Raw genomic sequence first — 18,290 nt, 5'->3', positions numbered from 1 at the left:
GGTATGGAACTGTGTTTAAATACCTCTTCTTTTGTTTGACAGAGGTCTATATTTCTTCTGAAAGACCTGTTTGAACAAACGAATTTTCGTGCAGAGGTCTTGCTGTTCTGACCCAGATCTGAGCACGTGAAAACGTGATAAATAACATCTATCAAACACATGATTATGTTTCAATAACATGTAATAACATGTTTATTTTTTTTTTTTCTTTTTAGTTGTTTTTTTTTTTTTTGTGATTTTATCATGATTGCTCATGATCACCTTATATAAAAAAGTTAGTGGTAAAACAAGGATTTTCAAGAAAAGCTTGCATAATTTTATTAACATTTCTTGTTATTAGATGCACCCCACATGTATGCATTACTAAAATTAGAAAAAAAAAATCCTAATTTCCACATGAAGCCGTATGTGAAATCAAAATAATAAGTCAAAATTATGAAAAATATTAAAGAAAAACCACTCCACCACTGAGGCAGACAAATTTATTAAAAAGTTCACTATTTTCCAGCATATTTCACTCAAAACATTATTTTCAGTTGAATAAATTTGAACAATCAAATATTAAACAACACATATTTTAACAAGCAAAAACGAATTATTTAAGTGTACATAATAAATGTATGCTAAGTTAATCCTGACTAGTGAAGTTATTTGAATTGTGTTAGGCTTAGCTTTTAGAATAACTTCATTATGTTGATAAATATTCATTGAATGTTTAAATTTGTTTTATTTTCAAGGAGGGGGATGCCGGGTCAGGGTACAAAACTTCACATGTTGATAACAAATACTGATGGAAATAAAAAAATAAAAATAAATTGGGATTGGGATGCATGATCTGGGTTGCGGGTGTGACTGGGCGGAGGAACGATGTGGGTAGAGCGTACAACTTTGCATGTTGATAATAAATGTTTATGGAAAAATGAAAAAAAGTTTCATGAAATTCTTCACATTGGTTAGTTTATTCTACCTATTGGTTGGTACAAATATGTGAATTTTTAAAAAGTGAAAGGGTAATAACTCTGAAATTTCTAAACTATGTCACAGGTTATGAAGCAGTAATTGCCATGTTTATAGTACCCGATATAGGTAACACAGAACATAAAGGGCCATAATTCTGGTGTTACTTGGACAGTCTTACTGAAACTTGACAAGCCCCTACAGTGGCGGACATGTATACGATTAAAACAATTTTGACAATGTCTTTTGGTGTTTTGTGACCAAAATGTGCATTATTTTCTCTACAAAAATGAAAGTAATGGTTACTTTCCGAGGTTTCATGTTGTCTACCGATATGGAAGTAGCCAACTGTTTTGGTAGACAGGGGATTATTGTCCTACATAAACCTTTCAGGTAATATTTCAAAGGGTAACATACCTTCCCGAGCTAACATGTACATTATTACCACTTCCTACACCTATATATTGTTACGCCATAACTTCTACGAATACACATAATTTTCTAAAAGTAACATAAATTATTCCTTACATGTGGGCGTATGTGTTTTATGTCAGGAAAATCTTTCTGTCTTCACGTTCATTTTGCGACACAATTTTGTCAGAATCGTAACCGCTGGACATTTTGAGAAGGAATGACGGTATGTAAGCCGGATATCGATCCCGTACATCGGCCTGTCGCTGTAGGAAAGACCTGCACACGGGCTTCTCGAAACACCTCGAGTGCTTCGAGCTCTCGGTGTTCGCAAGAAGCCCGTGCTTAGGTCTTTCGTACAGAGAAAGACCTCGTACTCGGTCGATATCCTATACTTAAAAACATTAGCCTAGTAACTACCTTTATCAATGTAGACCGCATGACCGAAATATACACTAAAATCGGATGAGTCACTTTTAGGTATCAGTATCAGAATCAGTCCATTATACGTGCTTAGATGCATATGTACACACTTATAGACTCTGCACCATTTGTTTGGAACATGGCAGTGGTGGATTGATGTCTCTATGAAATATTGTAAAAGCTCTTTTTAATTAAGAGTTTTATTCCATAGTAATATAATTAAGTTAAGTCTAAAATGGATTGAAACATACGTTACTTTAAATATTAATTACAAGAATACCAATAAGCATTACTCATACGACCAAACAACAGTCAGATACGATACACGAATTCTTGATTCCAGGACTTGCTCAGTTTATAGCTGTAAAGCTATGTACTACCTGTTCATAATGTCAAGCAAATGCATGACTATAAATGCAATCATAATACATTGTAGAAACAAGGATATTGAAGGGATTTGGCATTGTGATATATCTGAAAATTTGTGTTTGAAGCAAACAGTTAAAACGTTCAAGCACCGCCAGAAGTACATCAATATACAGGACTGTATATAATATAAACTACATTGATAGGTTAAGAACTTATATGCACATTTCTGTTTGTGTAATCAAAGGCCTTTAAACTTTAAGAAGAGGTTGTAAATACTTAGTGGAATTGTGACCGAAAAATGCAGATTGCATTTAAACAATTCTTTCAAATGTTTCAAAAACCATAACTGTACAATGATCATTTTCACTTGACGTGAAAAAGAAAGAAAGTGGCAGATTCATTATATGTTCGATTCTCCTATCCCCTTATTTTTACTAGGATACACTGTATATGTAACATCAATCGGGCAGCTATTCTAATACAAATTATATTAATTTGTAGCTACATTCAAAATTCTTTGAATGCAAATTGAGATTAACATGTTTAGCTTTAAAAAAAATTAAAGCAGCATTCAAATTATATTATTGTAATGTCTTTAAATCATGAATCCACCTCATCCTGATGAGCTTTGCTCTATTTTATTAGCAATAAAAGAAAAGACAAACACTTAGATGAATTGAAATATTGTCATTTTAATGATAAAATGACGGATAACTATACATTCTTAAACAAATTACCTTAACAAAATAGTAGACTGTGTCTTAAAATATTTTTATTGAGAATCAAAATTGGGGAAAGAAGAAAAACCGCCAAATTGTATATTAAAACATTTGTATTGAAAATCAGACAACGGGGAAGAAAAACTCGCATCACTACTGCATGCACATGTCATTAAAAGGGCCACGAAATTGGCCTTAATTTTTTCAAACGTTTTTAACAGAGTTTTAACGGGTCACTATTAAAATTCACCCATTACTTCTTCCTATTTAATGGGATTTTCATGACCATAGTTTTAATGCCACACATTAAAAAGCCATGGATCAGTATATTAAAACCCTGGTAAAATATAACTTGTTAAAATGACTTTAATGGCCATGAAAAGCTGCTTAAAATAAACCATTAAAATAAGTTAACAGGCTCCTTAAAACTCCATGAAAAATTTTAACTGGCATGAAATTAATGTGCTTTTAAAAAGTAACCCTTAATTCCACATTAATTAGTAAAAACTAGTGGGGCCATTCATTTTTTAATGCTCTGTTAATGATCATTAATTATTTCAAAAAAAGATTAATGGTCTCATTAAAAATGTCAGATTAGATTTTAATGGGTTCGTAATATTTTAATGGTATACCAAATTAAGGGCCATGAAAATTTGTCATCAAACATCTTAAGATAATCAATTTCATATTCATATTTGCCGTATTGATTTAAACTACGTATTACTACACATGTAATAGTATCTATACATATTATTATGTACTGTTTTGTAAAATGCTAGAAGAATATTTGTTTCTTCTTTTCTTTTGTACTGTTAACACATGCAACAGCCTCGTACAAACATTTGTCATATTGTATCCTTATTCTGTCATATGTTCATATGAAATGAGAAAATAAATGGATAATTTATAGTATTGTGTTTTACTGAGAAGGGTTTACAGGTACCGGTTTAATAGATCAAGTGACCATGTGGGTAGTTTTAACTATTAAACTTTATAATATTAACAAACATACTGACAAAGTCTTTATTTGTACAGACATTAGGCATCAGGTGTATTCAAAAAGCAACTGTTGATGACAATGTCAGCGCACAATGGGCAATCACAATTTAGCTCTACTTCAGTACTTTGTGCTCAGGTGCATGCACTTAAACAGCTAAGAGCAAATGTTTGAGTGATTGCATCACAAGTAGCTTCCCCCCCCCCCCCACCCCAAGGGTACCACACTCTTTGATTCATTGGAACGATGAAGCGATTGATCTACTCATGCCCTAAATGAATTTAAATCAGACTGTAAATATTCACAATCATGTGTACTGTTCACTTCTCTATAAGCCTTAGTTTCTACTCAAGGATTAGAAAATTTGAAAATCTAAACTGGCCTGAACACATTTTATAATGTAAATTCCTTACCCTACCCATTTTCTTATACAAATGCTTATTATTTGGACAAGAAAAACAAAAAACAAAAAGACAGAAAAAGTAACATGCATCAATACATATTTACTCTTACCAAAACAATGTAGATTGATGTTATCAAATAAATTAATATGTTTTCATCCGACATTCATTGAAATAAATCCGACTTTTTATAGGAACACAATTTAGCAAGCATTTGAAAAAAAAAATGGCGTAACTGCATCAAGGGGAAATAACTTTTATGCAACTAAATATAACATTATGATATATTATAGACGATGTGTGCGTAGTATTTATTTATTGTGATTAAAGTCCATTTTAGAACAATATGGGACTGGAATTATTAGCATTCAATGGGAGTGCAAGCCAAAAACCAAAACAAAAGAAAATATACGAATCTCATTTTACAGAATGTTTGATTTAATGGGCATCACATTGCTGCTAAGGGCCATTAAGTTTACTCTTAAATGAAAATGTACAGAACCTGAACATTTTATGGGCATTAAATCAAATTTAAGGGCCATGAATAATCCGGTTAAGTTCAAAATATACAGAATTTCACTATTTCTTTTTAAAGCCATTAACGTTTTAGCTACCAAACTAAATTTTTGATGGCATGATTTATGGTCAAAAATGGGTTAATATTAATTAATATTGTGAAATAAAGTGATGCAAGAATTAATGGGGTTAACTAACGGTTTTTCCTATTTTAATGGATATTTTACAGGGTTTTAAACCATGATTAATGGTATGAACATCCAGTAGTGCATGGTTATCGAAATGTCACTACAGTGACAGAGGGTAGGGAGGGTGAGTTAAGCGAAAATATTCACCTTCAACACGTTTTGTATGTGTTAAAAGATAGAAAAGCGATTGATTTCCTTTGTTTCTTTGGCTAATTATTATATTTTTGTGACCTGTGATATATACTCATCTTGATAAACTGACAATCGGATTTAAGCTGAGACGTTTAAATTTGTGTAATAGGTAGATGTCATACTACTTCATGATATCATTCAGTGACTGACTGAGTGGTGACACTTTGGTATTCATAAATCAATTTATCCTTCATATGAATTCTTATTTGTGAATCCACGTCATCCTGATGAGCTTCGACTTGTTCGATTAGCCATGAAAGAAAAGACAAACACTTAGACGAATTGAAATATTGTCATTGTAATGTTAAAATGACTGATAACTATATACATCTCTAAACAAATTACTTTAACAAAGTAATAGACTGTATCTTAAAATATTTTTATTAAGAATGAAAGTTAGGGGAAGAAAACCCGCCAAAATTATTAACCTTTTGTTAGTTGACCAACAAAGCGTTCGCAATCTCCCAACCAAAGCTTATGATGAGGTGGATATAGGTCATAAAATGTAACATTGACAAGTTATTGTAAGTTCTATAAAATTGAATAAGAGTCACGAGTTCATTGCTTTACACTGAGTTCGGCTATTTGCAGCAACATATAACTTACAACGAATGCCAATATTTATATACAGTTGTGTGGATTGTACTGCAATGAAATTTGCGCGTCGACTAAATGTTTGCTGGTCGTATCGTAGGCATATTCATCTGGAAAAAATTAACAATATACGTGCATAATTGGATGTTTACATATGTATTGTTAATAAGAGTCAAAAATTACTGACATCTTTATAACTAAATGGACAGTGTCTAGTCATGCAATTATCGAGAATAATTAATTTGAAACAATATAATTCTAATACTTTGAGATTTTATGTTATTTAAGTAGTCCGTGCATTGAAAAAAAAATGAACGATTCAATAAAATTAGAAAGCTTCATCAATGTTATGTTCAGACATATAGAACAAATAAGGTTGAATGCAAAGATCTATATTATTATATGAATTCATATAAAAGCAACAAAACAAAAACAAATATGGCATTAGCGCTGAAGCGCACAACTTAGAGCACTAGGTAACTATATGGTGCCCAAGCCCAAATATTGTGGCATGTGAAAATTGTCGATGCTCAAGCCCAAAACTTGATACACCACCTAATTGGTGTCCAAGCTCAAAATTTGTGGCACAGTGGACCTTATGGTGGTCACGTCCAAAACATGGCACAGCTTTTCAAATGATGCTCAGGCCCAAGACTTGTGACTCTTTCCCGATGAATTTAAGCCGCAAAGAGTTTCCACTGTCACGCAGGGTGACAAAATTGTATATTGCCGCCGAATACGCACCATGTGAGCAATAGTTTTGTGATACAATTACGTATAAATTATACGGGTAGCAAGAACTAACAACATCTAATTAGATCTAGTTGACTGAATTCTGAATGAAACAAGCAAAATGTGAAAATTAAATATCCAGGAGTAGTACCAAGTATACCTAATAGTTATATCTAATGTAGATGTAGTAAATGTTACTCATTGACTATTTCTCTTGTTTGCCATTACTTATTTAAAAATATAATTCTACTACCTGCGAAAAGAATTAGTTACTAATAAGTGCAGGTGGAAAAATATCTAACCTAAGTTATGTCGCGACAGTTGTGGTATGATATTTCTTGAGTCAAAATAATATAGGTGTAATTTTATAATTTATTAAAATAATAAAAATAATCCATTCTAAAATGGATGAATATATGTTTTCTTCAATAATGTCAATTGTGTGTAAATTAATTGAAATGACAAGTCAAACTGAGCTCTTAACATACATGTGCAAAAATTCAAACATTACCAAATTCATGGATAACCTTTTTATAAGTCCTTTTTAACACTACAACATTTCTGAAAGTCCTAGGTAGTTATATGTATAAATGTATATCTATGTAGCAATGACAAATTTTCTGTGTCGCAATCCGCAAGATATATGGCTGCTAGCTCAGTTCTGTAATTGGCCATTTACCCACGGCTTCAAGAACTTGATCCTGAATGCTGTGACCAGAAATGTTACAGGATGCACCGATAGACAAAGGACTGCTCTTGGAAATACAAATTACAATATACTACCGATGAATCAAAATAATTTCCAATCATGTATTTATCTTGAAAACAAAGTAAACTAATAATAAAATAACATGACACTTCGGTATTCATAAATCAATACGTTATTTATTCTTCATTTTGTTTTCTGAATTGTAAACATGAGGGTTATGTTCGTTCATAAAGGATTAGAAGTTCTTAAGATTTCCAGCGTAAGTATATGTACTATTGTGTGTGTGTGTGTGGTGGTGGTGGGGGTGGGGGGGGGGGGTGTACTTCAACCCCTACTTTTTACATTTTATCCGATATATAATACATAGCGTAGCATTATTTGACAGCCAAAGTAAGTTTTTGATTATTTTAGCATTAAAAGATTAGAAGATTTATTATAATACAAGTCACATAAATTTCTTTTTCACCATCCGTATCAGCGTTATCCCTATGCAATTCTGACTCTTGTACTCATTAGATTCCAACGTTTTTAAAATCGTCCTGAAATTTAACTGACATGTTACTTAGTACAAGATCCACCCTTAAACGTTTCATGAATGATAATATTACATCAGGGTATAAATCAACCTTTGCATAATTTCTGGATTTTTTATACTTTTTGGCATTTGCCGACGGACCATTTAATAGTATAAACCATATAAGATGTACGAGGAGTGTTCGATATGAATTGCTTATTGTCCTCTAGCTCGATATCCACGTGGGGCACGATAAAAACCAATACCTACCTGTATAGGGCTATTCAATACCTACACAACGGTGTATAAATGTACATATTAGACTAAGTGTAAGACATAAAATTTGCCATTTGAAAACACGCAATCATTGACCACTGTAGTAAAATGGCTGGTAGAAGCGTCGACAAGAAAGATGAAATACGGGCTTACATCAAAGCTCGCTCAAAACTTGGTTGTTCTTTGAAGCAGCTGATGACTGAACTTTCTACTGCTTATGGACCTTCTTGTGTGTCTTATGACACAGTTCGGCGGTGGAAAAAGAAATTTGAGTCTGGTGTAGAGTCCATCAAAAATGCACCGAAATCAGGTAGGCCAAAATCTGCATCTCGTAAAGAAATCGTTTCCAAAATAAAGGAAATCATTCGTGATATTGCACGAAAGGTAGGCATATCACTATCAATGGTTCACCTTATTTTGAAGAAGCATTTGAAAGTCAGAAAGATTTCTGCTAGGTGGGTGCCACATCTGTTGACTGATGAGCAAAAGAGGCAACGGGTTAAAGTAGCCAAAAAGCTGCTTCAAATGTTTCCAAAATATGACAAAAAGCAGTTTGCCAATGTCGTCACAGGTGATGAAACCTGGGTCCATTATTTTGAGCCCGTCAGAAAGGATAGCAATAAGATCTGGGCCACTAAACACAGCAAACGCCCAATAACTGCCAAACGTTCTTTGAGTGCAAAGAAGGTTTTGTATGCAATCTTCTTCTCTGGTGAAGGAGTCGCAATAAAAGTGCCGGTGAAAAAGGGCAGAAGCATCACCGGAAAGTACTACAAAGAAACTGAAAAAGTATTATCAGAAACGACGCCCTGCCACTGGTTTTAAACATGTCCGTCTTCTACATGACAATGCCGCCGCTCATACCTCCGCAATAGTTACGGCGTTTTTGAAGAAAGAAAAAGTAACTGTTTTGCCTCATCCCCCGTATTCCCCAGACCTTGCCCCATGTGATTTCTTTTTGTTTCCGAAATTAAAATCATTCCTTGCTGGGCGGAAATACCAGTCCCGACAGGCACTTGGATCTGCCATTCATCAGTACCTTATTACTGTGCCCAAATCAGCGTACCGTGACGCCTTCAAGAAGTGGATACATCGGCTGAAACTTTGCATTTCTGGCCACGGGGAGTACTTCGAGGGCATGAAATGAGCCCTTTTGGGCTAACTTGAAATTTGAAGTTTCCAGATAGAAATAAATAATTCATTTCGAACATCCCTCGTATAGTACTACATTGTATTTTTGCAACATCAACTTCATACGTTCACTCCATGTCAAACATAAGAATGCATGAAATATAGATAGCTGTCAAATCAAACCACCGTTGCTCATATCAGTTATTTATTTTCATACAAAATATTTAGGGTAAAAATATGTTAATTCTAAATATACTTATGTTTTCAAGATATCAGATTTCAAAAGCTGTTTATATATAAAAATCTTAGCGTAATGGGGACATTTCTCAACTCACTGTGGGCAAAAAATGACTTGCTTTGGGTTGTCTATTGTTATATTCTTACACATTATATTCTGACATATAATTATAACAAAGAATTATGGTTGAATTATGAATGATAACGGGTGCGAAAGAAACACACACACACACAAACACGCAAACAGACGCACGCACGCAAAAGCACTCTCGTACGCGCATATTGTTTACAAATGTTACAGTTTACACGAAAAGTATTCCAACGTAAAGCTTTGGATCAAATACTATTTTCAGCTGATAAACCCGTATGAAATCCAAAAGAAAAAAAAAACAGTTTCAAATTTATTTTAATATGTATGTTTCTCTTTACAAAGCATAAGCTGTTGACGCAACACACTTTAGATAACACGAACACCGTGAACATTCCTATTTAAGCGTTATATAATGTGCAAACTAGTTGAAAAAAATATCTTGGGTCATTCATTTTTTTTGTTGGGTTTAACGTCGCACCAACACAATTTTAGGTCTCGGGTCATTTGTTACCCTACGGCTGGTGTTATGTAATCGTTTAGAATATTGTTCCTTTGCGTTGTGTCTTGGGTGGGCAATCAAGAACTCATATGTATGTGAAACGAGAAGAGATGGAAAATAAACAAACACACAGTCAGTTTTTATAATTGTATTGATTGTTAACTACAATGTGCAGAAATAATCACACTCGAGCCTCTCTCTGTATTTACGTATATACAAGTTAAAATAGGTAAAACAATTAATAGTAAAATAGTTCCAACTCTCTTTCAATACAGCAAACCAAGACGCAAAATTGGTGACTGGAAAATAACGTGTATACTCTACAAGTATCTATCTAACAATGCGCACCACAATACAGTGGTATATGGGTTTTATAACGGCTATGTGACCTTTAACTGTCTAGACATGAGGACATAGTTAGCCTCTTTCTAAATATATATTTGACCAATGCCCATTTGATCGGGTCAACCATATGTCACGCGTATACCAGTGTGACCGGTTAAACTAAAATATACGAATATACATGAAAGATGGAATGCTAGATATCATAATGATCAGGGTAAACGTTAAAGTATAACACATTTAAACTTTGCCATATCAATTTACAATAAAAGGAATAAGACTCATTTCGCTTCTTTAATTGTATTGCATTGCTTGCAATTTAAAGCAATTAAGACAGTCAGTGGAAACAGACAGCAAAGCTGACGTAGAGGCTCGTTTGAAAAATGAAAAACTCACAAGCAAGAATCGCCGTGGAGCTGATATACCAGGTACATGAATAGTGAAGAGGGTAATTAAGCACGAGAATTAATATTAGCTACATTTTACAAAATGACAAATATCTTCTTTTTAAATACGACATAGGTTTTTCTTAAATATTTTGGGAGTGACAGCTGACACTTTTATTACATGGAAAATAATGTAGTCCTTTTATTATGTATAAAAACTACGGTCATTAATTGTTCTATGTTATAACAAATCTCGCAATAATTATAAGTTAATTTCAGGAAGTCGATTTCGAGCAATGCTGTATCCTAACCGGGCCGACGAAGGATCTGAGTATATCAACGCTGTTTACATAAACGTAAAATTTCTCTCTCTGTTTTTTATTACTGATAAATTTACCTAAAACAACTACTTTATATCAAGAAATACAAATAGTACATCTTCCTACTGTTTGATTCATCTTCTACATACATTTGTTTGTTGATTTTTTTTTTTTTTTTGTGTGTGTGTGACTTTTGAATAACTTGGACAAGTTTTCCTTTACCCATACACCTTTTTTTCTTACACACCAGACTGGCGTTTCGTGATTTTGCATATACCGACAAAACCCACATTTGGAACCCTCCATAGCTATCAGTGAAAACTATCGATCCTTGCAGTGACTGTATCATGTTTATGCAAAAATACTTTGATATATATATTCTTTATGCGTAAATGGTTTTAGCTTATTTCAACGGGAAAAATGACATAACGTTACCGATAAAACTAGACTGTAGCTTTGTTGTTACGCTTAATTGAAACGACTATTTCCCCGCCACGTTTTTTTCTTCTTTTTTTTTTTCTTTTTTTTTTCTTTTTTATACGCTTATGTCAAAAAAAGTTCTACAAAACAGGTATTTCGTTTTCTTTATTGTCTTAATTCAGGTATTTTTATGAAATAGGTGCTGCACGAAAATGTCCTACCAGACGTTGTAGACGCAGACGGAAATATCCGTCTACGATTGTAACTCAAACAGGCCTACAATAGGAATTGTAGTGCAGTACAGGTTAAAGAATCAGCGACAAAATCCCATGAAATTATCTCTTTTGTAAACTTATATAATGTATCATGCATAGTTAAGTACGTTCAGCCTATTAATTTGTTTCATTGGTATCTGAAATATCAAAATTGCTCTTTAGTCACGTTAGTATTGAAATGTTTTTTTCTCATGTTGCAGAGTTTTGTGAAAAAGGATTACTTCATTGCTGCGCAGTCACCGTTGCCGTGTACTGTCGCAGATTTTATTACTTTGGTCTACCAAGAAGACTGTTCATGTATTGCTACAATGGAAGACTTGAGAGATCCTGGAATGGTAAGCACACAATATGTTTCCGTGTCTATTTATTTATTCATTTTGTTGGGTTTAACGTTGCACCGATCATATGGCGACTTTTTAGCTTTAATGATAAAGGAAGACATCAGGTGTCCCTCAATGCAATATTTAATCACAAGCGGGAACCTTTGTAGAAACACCGACCTCCTATAAGCCTGCTGGATGGCTTCCTAACAAAATTGAGCTGCGGACAGTCCGTCTGGTAAGATAACCGAACTAATACAAAGTTCAATCAAACAATTCGTTATCAATACCAACTTTTGGTCATACATACAACACACCTTGTACACGAAAATCGGGCCTCTGTGGCCGAGTAGTTTAGGCCGCTGACTTCAAATCAATTCCCCCTCACGGATGTAGGTTCGAGCCTCACTCGGGGCGTTGAATGCTTCGTGTTCCAACAAGTTTTATTGCTGAATTATAATCTTTAGCTTAGTAAACTATTCAAAAAGAAATTCAGTTTCATCAAACTACAATACACACATATATATATATATTGTTCTGATGATATTTTCGAATTAACAATTATCATACACCTTTTTGACACATCTTAGCTTTTATTTTGTATAGCTTTGATGGATGAATTTTCAAGTATGCAAAATAAATTTCACGTGTTTATACTTCTGGTAAAATTCTTAATCATTCGGTATGTTTGTCGTGATAAGTAGGGATATGTATTTTATGCTACTGTTAGTCTAATTGTTGCTACACAGTAGATATCATTATTATGTTTCGCAGAAAAATCTCCCGGAAATGCCCTTAACACACGTACAGAAAGTTTTCTTTTATTTTAAAGAATTTCGTTATTGAAACTCGTATTAAAATATTATATGTCCCAGTCCTCGTTCTGTTTAAGTTGGTAAGTTTACAACCATTTAACACTAAGATAGAGAGCTTTTAATTTTCAAGTAGTCCGATATTGAAACAAATACTGAAGTTTGTAATTTTTCAAACACCCACTCGCTGTTCATATTTATTCAAAGCTTTTCATTTTTCCTGTCTTCCGTTATTGAAAAGATGCTTAAAATGGCATCGGTTTTCTTTTCTATGCAAAATGTTAAAAAGATAATAAACAGCATAATCAAATATAAATCGTGTCACTTTTTAGCTTACCTGTCACGCAGTGACAAAGTGAGCTTTTGTGACCTATTGATGTCCATCGTGCATCGTGCGTCGTGTGTCAACAATTTGTAAAACGTCTAAATGATTTAATTCTATGCAGAACTCTGGTTGCCATGGCAGCCGAAAAGAAAACTTTCTAAATCTTCTTGTCAGAAACTTTTAGCTGGATTATTTTGTAGAAATGATCTCCGTGTGACTCTCTACCAAACTTGCCATTCTGTTTCGGTAAAAACACATGGCCGCCAGGGGGCGGCAGGTATTCTCCCTATATGGCAATATAGTAAATTTTATAAATCTTTTTCTTCAAAACCACTGGGCAGATTTACACTACACTTCACAGAAATTATTCTTGAATGCCACTCTGTCGAAATTGCCCAAAGAAATGAAATCCATGCAGAACTATAGGAATTGTTTAAAGATCTTCGTTTTCAAATCCGCAGTAGCTAGGGTTTTGATATATGGTATTTGGCATCATCTAACGGTTCTCTGCCAAATTAGTTCAAATGTTTCCCATCGGGTCAAATATTGCCCCGCCCTGGCGTCATATGGTTTAAATAGACCTATAAGAGAAAATCTTTGCAAGTCTTCTTCTCCAAAACCACAGGGCTTAGGGCTTTGGTATTTCTTATGTAACATCATTTAGTGGTCCTCTGGTGAGATTATTCAAATTATTCCCTCCTAAGGTTAAATATGGCCCGTCCCGGGCTTCACATGGTTTATATAGACTTACATAGGGAAAAAACTTTGAAAATTTTCTAGTCAAAACCACAGTAGGTAGGGCTTTGGTATTTGGTATTGGCATCATCTAATGGTCTTCTACCCAGTAAGTTCAAATTATCCCACTAGTGTCAAATATGGTTTACATAGACTTATAGAAGAAAACTTTTGAAAATATTATTGTCCAAAGTTGTAGGGCATAGGGCTTTGATATTTGCTATGTAGCATCATCTATTAGTCCGTTATCAGGTTTGTTTAATTTATCCCTCTAGGGTCAAATATTGCCCTGCCCAGGCCCGGGTCACATGGTTTAAATAAACATATGATATTTGGTATGTAGAATTACCTTATGGTCCTCTACCAAGATTGTTCAAATTGTTACCCTGAGGTGAAAAGTGGCCCACCCTGGGGATCCCAAGTTTTGCATAGACTTGTATAGGATTTTTTTTTAAAAAAATGTCTTCTTGTCTAAAAGTTCAGGGCCTAGGCCATTAATATTTGGTATGTGGCATTGCCTAGTTGTTTTCTAACAAAAAATGTTCAAATAATGCCCTTAGGTTAAAACGAGGCTCTTCCCAGGTGATCATAGTTATATTAGTTAATATGTTTGCAGTGTTGCTGACCTTACAATCGAGCTTACTGCCAGTTAACATATGCTCCAACAGAAAGAACTTAACGAACATCTTGATGTTAGCTTTGTGGTCGTTCTACTTTTTCTAAGTCTTGTCTTTGGATTGAAGCCATATTAATGCACAAAAACATAACTGTTGGATGGCCTGACGACTTACCCACAGTGGCTATAGGTAGATATTGAAAAGCATTAAATATGAAGGCCAGTTTTCAAAGTAATTCAGCAGTTATGATTTTTAGAAGTCTCTCTATAGAATATGTTACCAGCTCAAACACTAAAACACAACTGAGCGATCTATGGTCATCTGGCCCTCTTGTGTAGTGATTTACTATTTGAATCGTACACTGATGTTTTTAATCTTTACGCAAACTGTTCCTGTCATTACTAAATCATCTGCATCTTATTGGTAGACTACTAAACACTGCCTAAATGTTAAAATATCGTTTAAATGCGTTCCATAGATAATGTATTGCGAATTGTACCTGCAAAATTACCGTTAAGTTACATGTATATCTTAGGACTGAACAAATAAAAGATATACATAGAAAGTCTCGAGTCAAATCAGGGTTTATTTTATTGTTTTATTATTATTTTTTTTTGGTTTAACATCGCACTGATATAATTATAGGTCATATGGAGATTTTCCAGAGTTGATGGTGGAGGAAGACCCCAGGTGCCCAATCACAATTACATTGCAAGCATTAAAACGTTATCAACTGCAGGCAATGAGTTTTCGCGTAGCCGCCTGGCTACTCTGGCTACTTTTAGTATCTTTTGTTTTTAATATCACATGTATTTGAAGCTTTCCGTAAAGAGACAAGTATTGGGTAGCATTAGTTTTGAGTTAGATATTTAACATTTTTTTCTTTAATTAAACACTGGATCTTTTCAATTATCTGATAAATTATATGTTTTTCTTTGTAGACTGTTGGACAATATCTTCCGGATGACAAGAAGACATTGACTGTTGCCAATTTCAAAGTATCGTCTTCAAGACTGGAAACTAAACACAGTTACGTGGTTAGGAAAATGATGATAAAGTATACAGGAAAGGTATATGTTTGAAGTTGAAGCACTGCTTTTCAGTTTCCATAATACCTTAGGTAGTCGACAGCGTACAACGTTCTGTTTGGCTCTTTTTATTTGCAACAAACACTCAGTGAAGCTTTAATGTTATTTTAGTAATTTATGCTGATATGACAACCTTAGCTTCAATAGATGGTTATGGAACATAATTAGGCACGGTCAATGTCAGTATTACCTTTCTGTTGATTTGGAACATTTATCATATTGAAATATTATTACTACATGTGCAGGCATCGCAACGCTTTGGTTTATTTAACTCTAAGTCTGATTATGAAAAGGCAGTTTTATGAAACAAGACAATTTTATGATAAGGAACTATAAGCAAACTATATACAATGTACCTTTTTATAGAAAATCATTATTTTATTACATCATCATAACCACACACGTTTCTAACAAGCAACCTGCTTTGATTAAATATTTTAATCAAACAACATAACGCTGTAATAGTAATTCGTCTTACGAAGAATGTTTCATTGAAAATAAATGGGTAGCCAGTACCGATAAACGGATATCATAAACCAGAAAACAAAAGTCACGGCATGAGTTAGACCGCCGCTAAGTTGATTCGATATATTCCAGTGGGCATTTGACGTAATGACGTTGATACGACGTCGATTCAACGTTGCGTTTTGGTTGAAAATGTAAGTTTTTAGACGTCGAAGTCAGACGTCGATTCAACGTCGGTTTTCTGACGTTGGTTAGACGTCATATTTCTGATATTTATAATATCGGTTTTCTTTCCAAGAAATAACATTAATCATTTCATCTTTATAAATCATTTTATTTATAATGTAGCATTACACTTCTTTTCAATCGACATCTATATTCATGATGAATAAGTCAACATAAATTCTTTGTAGTCAGTTGAGAACTTTCTGCTTTGATTGTTGAATCTCTCAAAATCATCACAATTATAAGTGCAAACTTCATCTGAAATATATAAAATGTGAATGTTCAGTTACTTCAAAGGCATTTTGAAAGTTTAAATTTTAAACATAATATTCAATGTTAACTCTTCTGTCAAGTATGTTTATAAGTTTTATTTTATAGTTAAAGTTTCTTGTTCTTACGAATTGTATGCATTTTCTTAGGCGGGTGATAATTGATATGATAAGTCAAATAATTAAGAAATTTATTTAAATACTTACTTTCTACAAATCGTATTGAAGAATAATCTAAACAGTGCCCTAAATGTCTGCAAAACTCTCGCAAATGAATCAAATTATTGTGCTATTTTTTAACCTGTCAAATGTGCATACATTACACGCTCTGTGCATTCGATATTATAATATTCGACCCAACTTTGGTGCTATCCTTACTATGTTTTACGGAAAGAAATTTTGGTTAAGTGTCCAAAATTCATTATTAGTATTGATGGTGAAACACGTACTCATCGTTCGTATCTTTGGTCCAGTGGTTACAGCACATGACTCAAATGCTGGAAATTGCTGGTTCAAGCCCATTAGAGAGAACATTTTTATTTTTCATTTTGATTGTTTATATGATTTATATGACTCCGATGACAGCAGTACCGACACCGCCAGCGAAACTGAATAATGAATTTAGCTACTTGTAATTTATATGTATGAAATTTAAAATTTAGTGAAATGAACTGTGAATAAAAATAACATAAACATATATTTAAAATGAGAAATTAAAAAAAAAAAAAAAAAAAAAAAAAAAACCGAAATAAATGCATAAAAAGATACTTGTGAAAATACAATGAAGGGAACATTGCATAAAAATGTACATACACAAAGTGTTTCTTGAAAAATAAAGACTGTGAACGGTTTCGATCTTATGATCTCCAGGTTTCAAGCAATTGACGATAACCACTGAGCTATCGTGATTTGTGTACATGCGTATGCACGCTTTAAATATAAACCATTTTAATTCCTGGTTACTTTCCGTATACTATACGGAGTGTACCGAAAATCAACCGAAGATTAAAATATTCTGTGCACCGCCCATGTAATCAATATGCATTTGACAGTTCAATAAAATAGTACAATACCATGAGAATGTGTAAACATTTCTGCAAGTAGCGTGTGTCTAACCCAGCTACATGTGTAAAGTTCAACGCTGGGTCAGATTTCGTAACTAATGTTCCCATTTTGATCTAGGTATATCATCTGACATCATAGTTTAAAATTGAGTCAAAATGAAATTCTTGCGCTAGACCAATTTAGTTTGTTAAATGCATACTAATAACTACTCATTCTCTCGGTTACAGGTCGGATGTTTTGCTTATTTTTATTTTTTCAGACATAGTTTTATAGAAGTGCCTGTTCAACCTATACTTAACAGTTATATCGTGTAAAATAAAATTGAAATTATGAATTAGTGTTATTAAACTCAAATGTGTCCATTCAAGAAACGAGTTCATCTTTGGAAAATATAATTGTGTTTTGCTGCGAAATATTAAAAAAAAATCCGACATATATCCAACGTCGCTTAAATGTCTACTACCAATGTCTGTTAGACGTCGTGGTTTTAACGGTTTTTCGACGTTGCATTTAGGTCGCCGAGATCGCGACCTAAATCAAACCAATATCCAACGTCGATTCGACGTCTACTGCCGACGTCTGTTAGACGTCGGGGTTTCAACGTCTTTTCAACGTTGCATTTAGGTCGCCGACGTCGCGACCTAAATTCAACCATTATCCAACATCGACT

General features: G+C 33.7%; 1 protein-coding gene across 1 annotated transcript in view; it reads left to right on the top strand.

The window, feature by feature from the left end:
- Positions 1-16,255, top strand: part of LOC128552679 (receptor-type tyrosine-protein phosphatase U-like) — a gene marked incomplete at its 3' end in the record, with an annotated part of 61,280 nt that extends 45,025 nt beyond the window's left edge. The window contains exons 9-13 of the mRNA XM_053533722.1: positions 10,624-10,726; positions 10,964-11,040; positions 11,900-12,034; positions 15,450-15,578; positions 16,194-16,255. Coding sequence (XP_053389697.1) covers positions 10,624-10,726; positions 10,964-11,040; positions 11,900-12,034; positions 15,450-15,578; positions 16,194-16,255 — 506 coding nt within the window. The remainder of the gene's footprint in view (positions 1-10,623; positions 10,727-10,963; positions 11,041-11,899; positions 12,035-15,449; positions 15,579-16,193) is intronic.
- Positions 16,256-18,290: the final 2,035 nt, after the last annotated feature.

The sequence above is a fragment of the Mercenaria mercenaria genome, unplaced genomic scaffold, assembly GCF_021730395.1.
Source record: "Mercenaria mercenaria strain notata unplaced genomic scaffold, MADL_Memer_1 contig_3024, whole genome shotgun sequence".
Classification (NCBI taxonomy): Eukaryota; Metazoa; Mollusca; class Bivalvia; order Venerida; family Veneridae; genus Mercenaria; species Mercenaria mercenaria.
This window is presented reverse-complemented; position numbering and strand designations above follow the sequence as displayed.